At 43.5% G+C, this 15,512-nt stretch overlaps 1 protein-coding gene across 1 annotated transcript in view; it reads right to left on the reverse strand.

Annotated features, from left to right (window-relative positions):
• Window positions 1–4,402: 4,402 nt before the first annotated feature.
• Window positions 4,403–15,512, reverse strand: part of gjd1b (gap junction protein delta 1b) — a 28,538-nt gene continuing 17,428 nt past the window's right edge. The window contains exon 2 of the mRNA XM_023405189.2: window positions 4,403–11,585. Within this exon, the coding sequence (XP_023260957.1) occupies window positions 10,736–11,585 (850 nt within the window). The 3' untranslated portion in view covers window positions 4,403–10,735. The remainder of the gene's footprint in view (window positions 11,586–15,512) is intronic.

Below are 15,512 nucleotides of genomic sequence, written 5' to 3' on the forward strand. Positions count from 1 at the left end.
CCCTGCTCACCCACACAGGCGTTTTCAGTTAGTCGATTAGTGGAGGTGTGCAAGGCTCTGCTGTGTGAACACCTGCTGACACCCTGAAAATGTGTCATGTTTGATCTTGAGTTACAAGACAATAACTTTTTGCACACAAAATATTATCTTGTGTATGTAAGAATCATCTACTGGGACCCTGGTGGCTCCATAATTTAGCACTTTCAAACAGGCCAATCGACATAATGAACGCTGGGTACCTTCAGTGCAATTTGCTGGTTTGCACGGTTGTGTTAACTGTTAGCTGTGAGGCGCATATCAGGTTTAGCCAAAGTGTGTGACTTAAAGCTCCGTAGTGTGTGATGTACATCTAATGTAATTGCTACAGTACGTGTTTTGCAGATTGCGTGTGTGAGTGTATGAAATGACAGGGACTGTGGCTCAGTGGTGCTTGAGGAGCCAGCCAGACACAGTGTAATGCCACCGAAGGCCTGCCAACTGACCTGTCTGTGTGTGTGTGTGTGTGTGTGTGTGTGTGTGTGTGTGTGTGTGTGTGTGTGTGTGTGTGTGTGTGTCAGGGAGGGAGGCTTCATGCAATGCTCTGCCAATTATCTAATTTGTGTGTGTATTACATGTCTGTTCAAGAGGAAGTGTGCAGGAAGTTGGAAGTGGTTCAGGGATCCCCCTTAATGCTTCATAATGTCTGCGTGTGTGTGTGTGTGTGTGTGTGTGTGTGTGTGTGTGTGTAAGTGTGAGCATGCTGGTAATGTAAGTGTGTTTGTGCTGGCGGTCAAGGAGAGCGCCTGGGAGGACTGGTGTTTGATTGGCGCGTGCCTCCGAGATCTGCTCCTTCCTGTTAGAGTACGCATCACTTCCTCTCACCCTGCCCAGAGCTACTGCCTTGCCGTCTCACAATCACTCTGACACGATTCCTTCTCTTCTCCTTATTTTTTCTTCCTCTTCTCCCTCTCTCTCTCTCTCTCTCTTTCCCTATCCTCTCGTGACTTACTGTCTTTCTCACATTGTCTTCCTGTTGTCTTACTCTTCACTGTGTATTTAAATGTATTTCTGGTCCCTTTTCACTCTTTATTCTTTCTTTCTTTTCTTTTTTTTACTTTTTACACTTTACCGTTTTTTATTTATCTTTCCATTTTAGTTCCACTATCGTAGTGCTCCTTTACCCCCCGAGTCTTTGTCCATTTGTCTCTCTCTGCTCTCCCTCAGAAGGCCACTTTTGTTTTAACAACTTGACAGCCAGTTCATCATCCTCGATGAAGCATTTCTTCGCCTCTCGCTCCCTGCTTCTGTCCTCTTCAACCCCTCCAATTTCTCCCTCTCCCTCCCTCACCACTCTCTCTTTCTATATCTGCTCTGTATTCAATCCTAAAGCAACCCCCATCCTCCTCCTCACCCCCTTCCTCTCCTCCTCCTCCTCCTCCTCCTCCTCAGCTGCTCTCCCTGAAGACAGAGCAGAGGCAGCCAGGCAGAACAGCCAGCATGTTCCCATGTTCTCTTACTCCAGCGCTGCAGCAGCCCTCCTCAGCCTCTCCCTTTCTCTCTCTATCACCCCCCTTTTTTCTCCTCCATACCTCATTTAGTAGGTCATAGTCCACACCTTATAGTGTGTGTGTTTTTTGTTTTTTTTTGGCATCATCATTCTCTTTCTTACTTTTTAATTCCTTCTGACTCTCCTCCTTCTTTCCTTCCTTCCTTGCACTGTGCGTCTCCTCTGCCTCCTTTCCTTCCCCTTGCCTCCAGGCTTCATCCTTGGTCTTTGCATCTCTCCTCTATCTTCTCTCACCCTGCTAAACATTGCTGGAGGCCATTCTTGTCTCTCATCCTCAAGCCTTCTCCTCTACTCTCATTTCCCTCCTCTGTTTCGACTATTAACAGTACGGTTCCTCCTTCTCTCTCTCCTTCCTCGCTTCCTCTCTGCTCAGCATCAAACCATCTCTCCACCACTCCTCCTCTTTCCCTTACAGAGTTTTTATTTACTCCTTGATTCTCATCATCTCCTCCCTCCTTTCTCGTGCAGTTTTTATCAGTGTCACATATGGGCTCATGTTTATGGTAATGACTTTCTTGCCTCTTTACTTTGCCCACAGCCCTGTCACATCATGTACAGCGGCATTTTGAGGGGCCGCGACTTCGTTAAAAAACATGTTCATTTAAATAAGACAAAGAGATAAAAACATTCATGGGAGTTAAGTGTGTAGGAACTGTCTTCTGAATATTTCAGTCATTATGATTCAGCTCTCTGCTGGCTGTTACTTTGAAACCATCGCCTCTCTCGACTCTGTGTCTCTCTGCCTCTGGTGCCTCCTCTCTGAGGTCACTGTAAACACTCCGACACCAAGTCAATTAGTTTATGTAATTTGATGAGAATGGTAACATGTTTAATAGACATGAAAATTAATTTTAAAAAATTACATATATCTTAATACACACAAGTGTCCAGTCTCTAATGTCGGTACAGTGAATTTCATTCATGTCCTCCTCAATCTGCACAGGAAGAGGAAGGTTGTACTGGCGCTGCTTCATATTTGGCAGAGCAGGATTATATGAAATTGGGGAGTACAACACTGACAAGACAGTTTGCATCTGGTCAATTGTGCAAATTGGAGTGTAACGATTAACAAAAGTCGAACTCTATCATTAGCACTGGATCAATTTAGTCAAGTGAATCCACTGATTCCTGTAATTCCTTTAAATGGACCTGAGTTGGAATAATGAGATCTGGAGCACATGGTTATAATTGTCAACTCATTTCCTGTCTCACTGTCCTGTCTGTTGAGTACGGTGGCCCTGAGAGCTCAAGAAAAACACAAGCAACACGTGCTGCGAATATCACACAACACAATCAAATACAGAAACGTGCTGCAAGTAGCACAGACGACAACAGATGTGTTTCCAGGGACACAGAACAGTCACGAACCTGGTTTTCTCAATTTGCTTGTGTTTTGTCTGTTTGCATGTGTTTTTCCTAAGCTGCAGTGCGTTGAGCTCTCAGGGACACTGTAGCTGAGGCGCCTGTTTGAGCTCAGAATCAACTCATGCCTGAAGATGCGGTGATGCATTTCATTGCATTATACACTGCGCTGTACTTAACCAAACAACCAATCACCTGCCTGCTTTATGACTGAACCTGTTGACCCTTCATCCGAAGTGAAATTCACAAAGTAAACCAGGAACTCTTTGTATGGACGAGCTGCAGACACAACCTCCCTGAACCGTGACGTGAGGTCCTGCTTCTATTATCACGAGGCTGCGTTGATGAATGAGGGAGCAGCGTGCGTATTGATCCCTGTGAGACAGAGCGGGTTTTGGGTAATGATCGTGGTGTTTCAGATGATAGTGGGGGTAATGGATATGATGATGAGGGTGAGAGGAGTGCTGGGTGAGGATGAGGATGGTGAGGATGAGGGGTAATGATGGTGATCATGAAGGCTGCAGCAGTAATGATGGAGGAGGGGAAGATGATGATGTTCTTTGTATATGTGTGTGAGTGCGTCTGTGTGTACGATTGCAATGCCAACGGAAGTGAAGGTGATGGTCACGTTAGAGGATAAGAAGACAATGATGATGATGATGATGATGATGATGGTGAATATGAATCCTGTGTGTGTGTGTGTGTGTGTGCGCGTGTGTTTCAGGAAGTGACGCTGAGCAACCAGCCATCTGTCAGCAGATTAATCCTGGCTATGCTTAGAGATATTACCGGCTGGCTTATCACTGTGGCAACAAGCCTTCAATCCCAGTCCAGCACAGCCACCATGTGACCTTACTGAGGAAGGTGGGTGGGGGTTGGACACACACTCTCACACACACACACACACACACACACACACGCACAACATACACAGAACATAACACAGAAAGGTTTAGTAGCATGATGTATACATGCGTGTGCTACATTTTGTTCAGCTCAGTCACACTGCTGCACAGACATCGGGTGCATTCAGTGTGAGGGGGTTTGATAGGAATGACTGGGCATGCACACACACACACACACACACACACACACACACACACGCTTCCTCTCCTCTCATCAGTGCCATGGTCTAAAGGTTTTAATCCTGCTGAAAGGTTTCAGTGTCACCTATTGGGTTCAGAAATGTCATTACACCAACCAGCTGGGCGGCACACAGCTCTCTGCAAATATTGTTTTCAGTCTGCTATATATAGACCCGTATCAATACGACTCGTAGCCACCTTTGTTTGGTCTCCTTCACACAACAGAATGCTTTTTCATTTCCTAAATCCCATCACTCCCACGTGGTTCAAATATCCACCCACTCACGTTTTCTATTCACACACACACACACACACATCACATTTTACAGGAAAACAATGCACACACAGACACAGATACATGAACACACACACATCTTTCCAGGTCATAAATCAGCAGGCACGAGGCCAGTTCAGGCTTGATGTAACATTCAAGGTTTTATTCAGTCTTTACATACAGTACACCAGTCAGAAATATACAGTGAACCTTCGATGGAGGTCCGTCAGGTACACCAGAAAATCTGCCGCATATAAAGGACAGATTTTTGGATGAAGGTTACAAAGCGTGAGCGTGTGTAGGTGTGTAGTTCATCATTCCTGTTTTCAGTCCATATATATATTTTTTTTTTTTTTTTACATCTGTACAGATGTCAAAGATAACTGCAGAAGTTCCTAGGGCTAAGGTTGTCAACTGTTTCCCCTTTCTGATCCCTTAAATATTGATCACCGCGATAGGAGGCCAAATATTGGCTGAACTTGACATTGCTCCCCCGCTTCCCTGACACACCACCATTCAGGTTTCATCCCTCTTTCTGTAGCAACCAGCTCCTCACTCAGGTTACAGATACATGTCTCAGCTAGGTGAGAAGTGGACCTGAGCTATCTTTGTTCCAATTCAAACTCTATAAATGTGGAATTTACTGAATGTTAGAGAAACACACCGAAGCCATCTCTCACATCCATGACCCCACTGCCAGTAGGCGATGGCAGCACTGGTGAGAGAGAGAGAGAGAGAGAGAGAGAGAGAGAGAGAGAGAGAGAGAGAGAGAGAGAGAGAGAGAGAGATGCACAGGGGGGCTGTTTGGTTAAATCCGGATGGTGGTTTAAATTCCACTCTGCCTGGATCTGCCACTCAGTGTAATTAGATGAAGTAATCACGACTGATATCATGACAGATTAGTGAGAGGTTGAAAGGTCCTTTCCTGAACCCTGAAATGGTCATAATAATCTAGCCCGCGGGACAGCAGCACCAGTATGACACGGGGCTGTGGCGCGAGGGAGGGAGCATTTGACTTCGGAATAAAATGAAAATTGAAGCTGAACATCTGGATAAGAGGAGCTTTATATCTTACATTTTCTCATTTGATTAAATACAGTAAAAAGCTTTTCATTTGGAACAAGATGTCTAATTTTCAATTGAAATGCAAAAAATGATCAACTGATTGACCACATATGATTAATCTTGTCCCATGAGTGCACATTGTAATTAAGTCAAGTTTAAATTCTTTCTTTCTTTCTTTTTTTTGTTTTTAAACTATGGCTTTTTAGTTTGTAATAAATAAGGAGCCCTTTAATGTCCTGTATGAGACGGGCGTTTTCCAAAACTTCCACCAACCAGCCCTTAGGATTGGCTACATAACGTGATTACTAAGTTAATCTAAGGTCCTTCTGGCAGCAGTATAAAGAGTAATGTGATCGTTGAGTGAGCTTTGTGTTAATGAATGAAACAGCTCAATTATATGTTGCATTCCTGAGGAATCCAATCGTTTGCTACTTGGACTTCAGTATAAAGTTCGCGGAGTGTTTGATGATAAGGATATCAGTACCTGCTATATAGGCTTTCGTGGACATGCCCATTTGTTAGTAACAGTCAAGAGTAACTTTAAGTTTTAAGGAGATCTGCTTTGCCACCTGACCTGTGGTATGGGTGCTGGAGACGAGGGAATGTATCTGAATCAATGTTTTTTTTTGGTAAAGAGTCCGACCTCAATAGCACCAACAGGTTAATAATCAGGCTTCAAGACAATTTTCTTGGGTGGGGCTTTACAGCACAAGGTTAGATGGTAAATGAAAAGCATGCTGACATGTTGTAGTACCATTTCTATAAAAGTGTTAACGTAGAAACAGCATTTTTTTTTTCTCTTTTTTTTACTAGAAAAGATTGGTGTAAAAGATCAGCATTGTTGTCTTTCCTGAGTCTGCTCTCAGTGTACTGTGCCCCGGTAGGTCGTCCGTGAAGAGCTTCACAGAGGATTGATCATATTTACACACTAAGACGTTGTAAAGTGTAGGTTAACTTGACATTGTGCTGGGGGGCTAAACCCTGGAATGTACTGGTGTCTGACGTCTTCAGCCTGTATACATATACTCCTGCGTACCCTGTGTTTTACAGTCCATCACTTGACTGATCAAAACATCTTCTACTGCAGATTATAAAGGTAAATATTCATGTGCAAATTTCTTTAAAGTAGAGGATGTACATTGTGTGTGTGTGTGTGGTGGTTTTCAAAATCTTTTGAGAGTAGAAACTGAGACTGATGAACTGTAATAGGTAGTTTTAACATCACTGAGTTGGTATTGTGTGCCTGGCTCTGTACCGTCTGAAGACCTGGGTAAGTAATATACACACTTTGCATCAAGACGTAATAGCTTTGCTCCATAAGTTTGGACTAAAAAAAGTCTTTCTTTAAAGATTTCTGTTGAAGAAAACATAGAAACATGCTTATTCTAGCCATTACACATGCAGTTAAAAAACAAACTCTTTGAAAATTAATGAAATTTCGTATATTACTTTGGCAAGGGAGGAAATATAACGTATTTTCTGCTAGTCTTATATTTGAACACTCTACCCTTGATTTTACACATTGAAAAAAAACAAACTTTTTTGTTCCTTTACATAGAAAAAACATCTTTCTTTTTTGATATGTCACTGCACAAAAAGAGCAACAGACAACAAAATGAATCCACAAGTCAAAAAAGATAAGCAAATGAAAAAAAAAACAAAAACAAACAAAAAAACAAACAAACAAAAAAACAAAACAAGTTGCATAATTCATTTCACATTGACAAATAGAAAAGCAGACGGTGGAGAGCGGTGGACTGTCGGAACATCTGGGGCCTGCTTTTACTTTGGAAAGTGGCGTACCAGCTTCCTGTAGAGCTGCGGGAGTCAGGAGTCACTAATGAACGCTGGATAAATGTAAACCGAAGAAAGCCAGGACACATTTATGGCCCTCCGTCCTCTCACTGTGTGTTTGTGTTTCTGACCTGAATGAAACCAGACGTAACGGCTGAGTCCAGGAGGAGAACCGTGAACTCTGCTCTTCCTACATTCAGATTTGCTTCTTTTTCCTAGAATTAATGTATGTTGGACGTACGTGTGTGTGTGTGTGTGTGTGTGTGTGTGTGTGTGTACCATTAACTAAATATAGTGTTCACAACAGCATTGACCTGTGCTCTGCGGAGATTATACCAGTGCTGTACTGTGCAGTGACTCGCCAGTAGGAGATGCGTGTAGTACAGGACATTGGCTTGGCCTTTAAGCTCAAGGTCAGCGTTTAAGCCTTCGCTAGAAGCGCAAGCTCTCAGTAACTGAGGGAAGCCAAGACTCAGCCCTCTATTATTAGGCGTTCTGGCGTGCTCTGTCAGCGTATTTGTCCTTCCTGGTGCATACAGTAGGCTGCACCGATCCCACTGAGCCCCATAGAAATCCTCAGAGGAGTCTAAACCTGAGGATAATCACCTGTAAGAATCGCAGATTAAGTCAGTGGGAGTGATGGAGAAACACAGTAGTTGGACCTTCTGTAGCTATGACTAACGTGTTTATGGGGCTTACAGCATTACTTATCGTCATGTTGGTGTCACAAAGGTATCTGATGACACATTTTTCTTTCACATTCAACAGCCAGAGAGAAAGAGTGTGAAGATTTTAAACCTGCGGTAAATCTTTAGTAAGTCAGTAAGAACTTTGATAACTATATATTTGCAACTGGCTCCAGAACGCTGTTGTTTCATTTGCTCTTAAGAAAATGTGATTGAGTCTTATAAAGGGGTTCCCTGTCTACCTGGGTGGCAACATGTTTACCGCTTTATTTGCCATGAGCATCATGACCTAGGACTTGTCCAAAGGCATTGTGGGAATTGTAGGAAATCACTAGCTGACGTAGAAAAAGATAAGGCAAGTTGAAGGAAAGTGGATAGAACAAAAAAATTCAATTACAAATCTTTTTACAAGGAGGGTTTCAATCATTAATTATGATGAATTATTCTAGCTACAATTTGGTTTAAAGTCTGACATGAAGATAATAAGCATGTGTTTAATTAAAAGCATCATACAGATGCTGTGAGAGAGTAGCATTCGTGCATGGGCGGCCCCTGTAAGAATCAAACCGTTATAAGCCCATTCAGTTTGCAGTTCTGGATGAGTAACTGCTGTTGTCACATACGTATCTTTGTCTCTGCACCAGACTCAACGTAAATGATTTAAAACAGACGAAATCTGAGTTTGGCATGAACTTGTTCTAACCTCTGCTCGTCGCAATCACAACAGGACACGAGTGTGTTGGCCTGGTGTGTTTCTCTGTGTGTGTCCATGTCAGTTAAATAATTCAATCTTCATCAAAGGATACAACACACTGAACTGTCCCTACATGAGGTTATGGTTTCACAGGCTCACAGTGTGGTAGTGCCACTTTTTCATTTTTACTTTTTTTTTTGTGTGTGTTCATGAACACAGCCTTCATCCCAATGTGAGTTCCTTCAGTCTGCCACTCTCCCACTCGTCTGCATTATTCAAGGTGCAACACTCTCAATCATCTTTATCTTTTTCTATTTCGTTCATGTCATTCTTTTACTTTTCTCTTACAAGGCATGCATGCTGAAATCCAGTCAGGAAAAAGAAAAAAAAAAAAAAAACCAAAACACTGAGATTCAAAAACACAACTGTGAGAGAGTCGCTACTCAACGGTTACACAGCTTCATCCAGAAACATCGCTTCGTGTAAACATGCCTTTTTCAAATGGCTCGCAGGCCTCAACTGCCTGAAGCCATGCAGCTGATTCTGAAGGAAACCAAGGCTCGATGTTGTGTTTATCAGCTGCATTTTTCTGCATTTTGAATGCAGTTAATTGTAAAAGTTGTTAAAGTTTTCCATAATTGTTGCAAAAAAAAGAAGAAAAAAAAAAGAAAATCAGCTGCACAGCCTCAAAACATTTCAAAACAAAGCTCACAAGTCGCCGCACGTCATTAATCAGTTCCATCGGTGAGAAACGTTTTAAACTAAAATGGAAAAAAAGACAGACAGTTTATACATTTGAAAAAACAGCAACATGATATCCCAACCAACCTTCCCGCAAAGATAAATAAATCTATTTGGATATACTCTAAATGGATAAATAATATTATACTCTATGAAACTCAAGGATGGCACCATCGCTTTCTCAGAAGAACAAAAAAAAAAAAAAAAATCATAACTCATGGTGATATATTTTATAAAATTTGTTTAAAGTTGTAATAAAGTGATCTGTTCCCTTCCTCCACAAGCTCCCGTCCTCCTCCTCCTTTCTTTCCATCCCTCCTTCGTCTCTCAGCTGGAATGCTAGACGGAGAGAAGTTTGGTTTGTGCTTTCAGAGACACTGACGTTTTTCACGCTGTTTGTTCATTTGTTCGTAAGTTCCTCTCCAAAGTTTACGCAGCGAGGGTCATTACTGTCATCCAAAGCCCCAGGGGTGTATATAGCTGCCAACCATGGAGCGGAGAGAGCGAGAGAAAGCGGGAGAGGAAAAGAAAAAAAAGTGTTTATGGTTCTCGCTGTGTTTGTGTTAAAATCATCTTTCGCCAAGAGACAAAACATAAACATCGTCAGTCTTCTTCTCTTGGGTTTCGGCTCGTGACAACGTTCCAGCAGAGGTGAGGCTGACACTGATCAGAGGCAGCTCTGTCTGTCTGTCTTGGCTTCGGTGTATCTCGAGTCTCCGGCGAGGAGAGGAAGCGAAAGAAAAACGTTTCCTCTTTTCTCTCCCTCCTCAGTTGTTTCGTACGTTTTCCCGGAGTGTGATATCTCCCCTGCTACTCTTCCTCACTCGCAAACTTCGGCTTCATTCTCTAGAGTCTGTCACGGCTTTGACAGTTCTTCCGTTCCTCTTTTAATGATGTTGCCGCTCACCCTCCCTGTCCCACCCCCTCTCCCGTCCCCCTTTTTCATTGAGGCTGACACAGTCCAGGAGAGAATCACCATGGGATGCATCAAACACCGTCGTCGTCCTCCTATATCCCCCCAAGAACACAAAACAAGCCTCTCATCTGCTCCCCTCTCTCTTCTCCTCCTCTTCTTCTCATCTTCTAGTCCTGCCCTCTCCAGCCCCTTGAGGATTTCATTCCTCCCAGTAAAAGAAACGAGGGGCAGAGAAGGTAATTAATTAAAAAAAAGACAAAAAGTATAAAATGGCAGTTGGAATATCTCCCCATGAGACCAGAAATCATCGTTTGTTTGCAGAAGATAACGTTTTCTCCTCTTTTATTCTCTGTAATTTTCTTCTTCTTCTGCTGTCTCTTGACTTACAAAGTCTCAGAGCTGGAGATTTGGTCTTTTTTTTTTTTTTTTCTACATTCTGTTTCATTCCATCATCACAGAGGAGAGGTCATCTTGTTTGACCTCCTACCATCTTTATTAAATTAAAATCATAATTAATTCATTCTCTCTCTTGCACATTCATCCCACTCCTCCTCTTCTTCTTCTCTTCACGGTCAGACGTAGGCTGATTCGCTGGACTGTGTGCGTCCCAGGTTTGGCGGCTGTGACAAATGGGCCATGTCCTTCTTCCTGATCTCACAGATAGACTTCCTGCGGGCCTGGACGCCCCTGATGGCGGCCTTGATCTTGCGCCAGCCCAGATGGTTAAGCTCGGCCAGGTTGAGCACCACGCAGATGCCGCTCACCGCAAACATGAACACCAGGAAAACCGTTTTTTCCGTGGGCCGGGACACGTAGCACTCCACCTCCTTGAGACATGGGTAGCGGTCGCACTCGAAGATCCCAGGCACGCTGAAGCCGTAAAGGAAGTATTGACCCGCCAAGAAGCCAATCTCCAGTGCGTTTCTGAACACCACCTGAATGATGTAAAAGCGGGAGATCCCTTCTTGCCGGCGAACCTTAGAGCTCTTCCCGTGGGTCAGGCCCCGTGGGGCGTTGGGGATCTCCTTCACCTCCAGGCAGTCAGGCTCTTCCTTCCCTCCTCCGCCATCGCCGCCATGTTGAACCAGAATCCCATTGATGTTGCGGAGCTTTCGGGCTCCTTCCCTTCCCCCGTAGTCCCTCTCCATTATGGGATAGAGAAAGGAGTAGCGCCGGTCCCTCTGCTTGGCCGACTGATGCACGGAGTAGGTGATGAAGCAGAGGCTGGGCGTACACACCAGTATGATCTGGAAAACCCAGTAGCGGATGTGGGAAATGGGGAAGGCTTTGTCATAGCAGGCCTGGTTGCAGCCTGGCTGCAGAGTGTTACAGATGAACATGGTCTGCTCATCCTCATACACCGTCTCCCCCACGATGGCCACGATCAGGATACGGAAGATTACCACCACTGTCAGCAGGATCCTAAAGGAGAAAGAGAGATAAATGGGGGTTAATACAGTCGGAGACGTGCAGTAATCTGATGTCCTTCCAGGTTCTATGAATGTGCTGAGGACAAGTGCAGGAAAGCAGGAAAAACGGATAAAAGGATAACCGATAAGAGAGCCGGTAAAGGAGGAATGTAAATGTACAGATACAGAATGAAGATTTTCAATCTAGAATTTTGTATAAGCAGCTCTGAAGTGACAGAAAACAGTTTGCTGTGTTAAAAATACCTTGTACACACCATCATTTAACAGAACGAGCCAGAATCTGGCTTTTTAACGTGTTAGCTGTTTGCCCATTTCAAGAAGACGCACATGAATTGCACTGTAACTTTCAACAACATTGTCAACAACATTACTGATACATTTATCTTCCACCTATCCGTTATTCTTATGAGAAAGCATCAAATCTTTCAAAAAAAAGGAGTAATTATGAGTAAGAGTAGGTAAGAAGGGAATTGGACATGACCACCTGCTTTCACAACATAAAAACGACAAGAGAGTTAGGAGGGAAATTCAGGAGAAATCTGATAAAGGAGATGAAGTGTGGATGGAAAAAAATAAGAATCCAGGTCGAGGGGAGGGGTTTGAAACTGAAATCACAGCAGGGAGTTTCAGAAAGGAGATTTGAAACCCTTAATCAGAGAGAGATGTGAGGGAGACGACACAGAGGCAGAGGTAAAAGAGGGGAAAAACTACTGATGATGGACCACTGTTAAGTCACAGTTCCTCCTGATAAGAGCCAGAGAAGAAGAGTGCTGTACTCCAGCTTCCATTTATCAGCCAAAGTAAACACTCCAAAAGAAGGACAGTTATGAGTGGAGCCTTGAAGTGTCGTCAGAGCTCGTAACTCACAGGCTGTTATCTGTAATTCAAGAAGCAGTTTGTGTGTGTGTGTGTGTGTGTGTGTGTGCTGTGTGTGTGTGTGCTTTGTCAGGTTGTTTACAGGTAGAGAGACGTGAGATGACACGACTCCTTGTCTAATTTTAGCGCCTTCTGCATCATTAGCCCAAGTTAGCATGGCAACCTCAGTTTAGACTCACTTTAGTTGGAGCTGCACACATCTGTGTACAGTCATACAGAGCAACCGCCCGGCTGTCGACTTTGTTGTAAACAATAGATGCATGGACGCTGTCTGCTTTCTCTGCCCTAGCAACAGGTATGACTGAGGTCAGCCCCCTTTTGCAGATTAGGTGCTATTTCTGTGAGCGTTGTGGTGAGATAGAGAGATTATTTTTGCTGAAATTGGGTTCACTTCAATTCACTCTGTGCGCGTGTGTGCATGTTATGTGGGTCTATCCAAGCATGGGCTTACATGGTCTGACTTGGCATATCGGTACACTTAGTGTGTCCGTGTGCTTCGTGATGTTAAGACACACACAGCAGATGGACCTCAGGTTTCTGTTCCTCTCTTGCAGACATCTCGCTCTCTCTGTTCTTTTCTTACTTTATTCATCCCTCATTTATTTTTCAGAACTGAGAGCAGGCAAAGCACTTCAGACAGCAAGCTTTTTGCTTTTCGCAGTCTCCGCGAGCCTGTTGTCGTTCTCACACTGTAATCTGTGACTAAACTCAGACTGGAACAAGGTTGCAGAGACTGCAGACGCAGGCCTGAGCATCGCGGTTCATCTGTTGATTGATTGCTGCCTCGTTGTTCAGTCACGCAGATATGAGGGAGTTCAGACCGAGTTCTGCATAAGATCAACACTCACTAATCACCACCATTTGTACTAATGATAATCCCATAAATAATGGTATGATAAATCACTGTCATTACCTCATGTGAACCGAGACTACACGCCATTACAGTCGCCCATCAAAACCTGACCTCATTACATTTATCATGGATTTATGGGTTTTGTGTGCATACAAGTCAATAGATGGTGACATATAAAAATGGTTCTGGAGGCAGCACCGGGGGGCAATACAGTATGAAGTGCAGGAAGAGCGATTCTTTCCTGAGAAAAGGTCACTGTGCATAACACACTCCATTTAAATTTAAAGAGATAAAGCTCCACGGATACACCATAAGTACCTGTCAGACTTTAAAAGTAAACCATAAGTCAACCAATTGTATGCGATGGTGTCATGTTTGAGGGGTATTGTCGGGACGCCATTCCTTAAACACTAATTCAACTGTTAAAGATTTATGCTTTGATTTTTTATTTATCTGGAGCATTCACATCGACAAGTACGGCAACATGCAGTGAACTATGAAAGAGGGGAGGTGCCACCAACATATTTTCAAGTTTGTGAAAACGATGACCAAGGAAGGAGGACACTAATTTCCATGTCACATGACACAGGAGGAACACACAGTAAAGTAAAACGTTGCGTGGTCACAGTGCAGTGTTTGATTTACGGCTGAAGTATCCGATTTGAGACACCAACAGTGTCTGACTATAGTTTTTACAATAGTGTCAACACAGCTGCACAAAGGCAGAGGGCGCACATCTTATTCAAAAAGGGGAGCACTGGATTATTCTGTGATTTCATGGTGTATTTTTATTATTTCAGAAGATAAATTGCTGGATAATGATAGTAATGGAAATTAAAGAGTTTGCTGGAAGGATTATTTAGCAATATAAAAACGTCAAACATCACTTTTAGTCTCAGTCCCTCACTGATAAAACTACAGGCACATTTTCTCTTGCAGCTTCAGTGGACAGCATCTCATTTCAAATCCCACCTTAACCTCGTTCCTCCTTTTCAGGTACAACTTTCCCTCAGGATAAGTCTGGATTTATTAGATAACATCAACAAGAGATGGTAGCTGTCACTTGAATTTACCTCGGGCCAATCCACAGTATTTCATAGAAAGAGTCGTATTTGTGTACAGGCAGCAGCTATAGAGCTATTACATCAAACTCCAAAAGAAGATCCGTTCGTCTGGACGCCATTGTGACCGGACGGCAGATCCAAGGGGGGAGGCCCCTTCTACTGCACCTTAGACGTTGCCAGATAATCATTAGATGGCATTTGGCTGTGTGAAGGGTAATCTACCAATCGCACAGTGGCTCTGCCAGTCTTGTGTGGCGCAGATGTGAAGTCAAAGGGCAGAGTTAATCCTTTCCACAGTCTGACGGCGTGCAGTTCACATGTACCTCTCATCAAAACAGCAGGTCACTAGTGATGACCTCCAAAACGAAAAATAAAAGACTTATTGCCGATCCGCCCACCTGTGATCAGCTGGCATGTAGAGAGAGGAAGGAAGGAGGGGGGGAGAGGAGGGAGGGAGAAAAAGATAAATGCTAAAAAAAAAGAAAAATGAAAATGGTTTTGCCCTTGTAGTGACTCCATTAAGGAGCTTAGTGAGCAGAGAATTCACAATACCAGAGTGAGGGAGTGTTGCACTAAATGTCCGCACGTGTGCACGCAAACACACACGCACGCACACTTGTGCACATATCCACATCCAGACAGCGAGTGGAGACTCTTTAAAACTGACTGAGCACTGAAAGAAGACATCAAATTGCTGTTTAAGATGAATTAGTTCCAGACAGGGATAAAAAGATTATAAAGTCACCAAAAAAAAAAAAAAGAAAAAAACCCCCAGTGTGGCTCGGACGTCTTCTCCTTAAATTAAAAGAGAAACCTGCCAGTGCTGGGACAGAGGGCAAGAGATGGGGGGGGGGGGGGGGGGGTGTAGTAAAGAAAACCAGCAATGAAGGAAAATCTCATCATAGAGAATGAATTATATAATAGCTTCCACACGCAACCCGCTGCTGTAATCTGTGGCTGGGCCGAGGGAGGATTCTTGCATTAGATTTTTTTTTTTTTTTTTTTGTTAATGCCATCAAATAGCTTTAGATTATCGTACCCCACACAGCATCCCCCACCTGCTTTTTCTCTCCTCTCTAGAGCATCTTTTTTTCTTTTATTTTTTCTTTCTCCCTGGGCTTTCTGC

This window comes from Seriola lalandi, unplaced genomic scaffold (genome assembly GCF_002814215.2).
Source record: "Seriola lalandi dorsalis isolate HSWRI2012SDOR001 ecotype SW California unplaced genomic scaffold, Sedor1 jcf7180002054264, whole genome shotgun sequence".
Classification (NCBI taxonomy): Eukaryota; Metazoa; Chordata; class Actinopteri; order Carangiformes; family Carangidae; genus Seriola; species Seriola lalandi.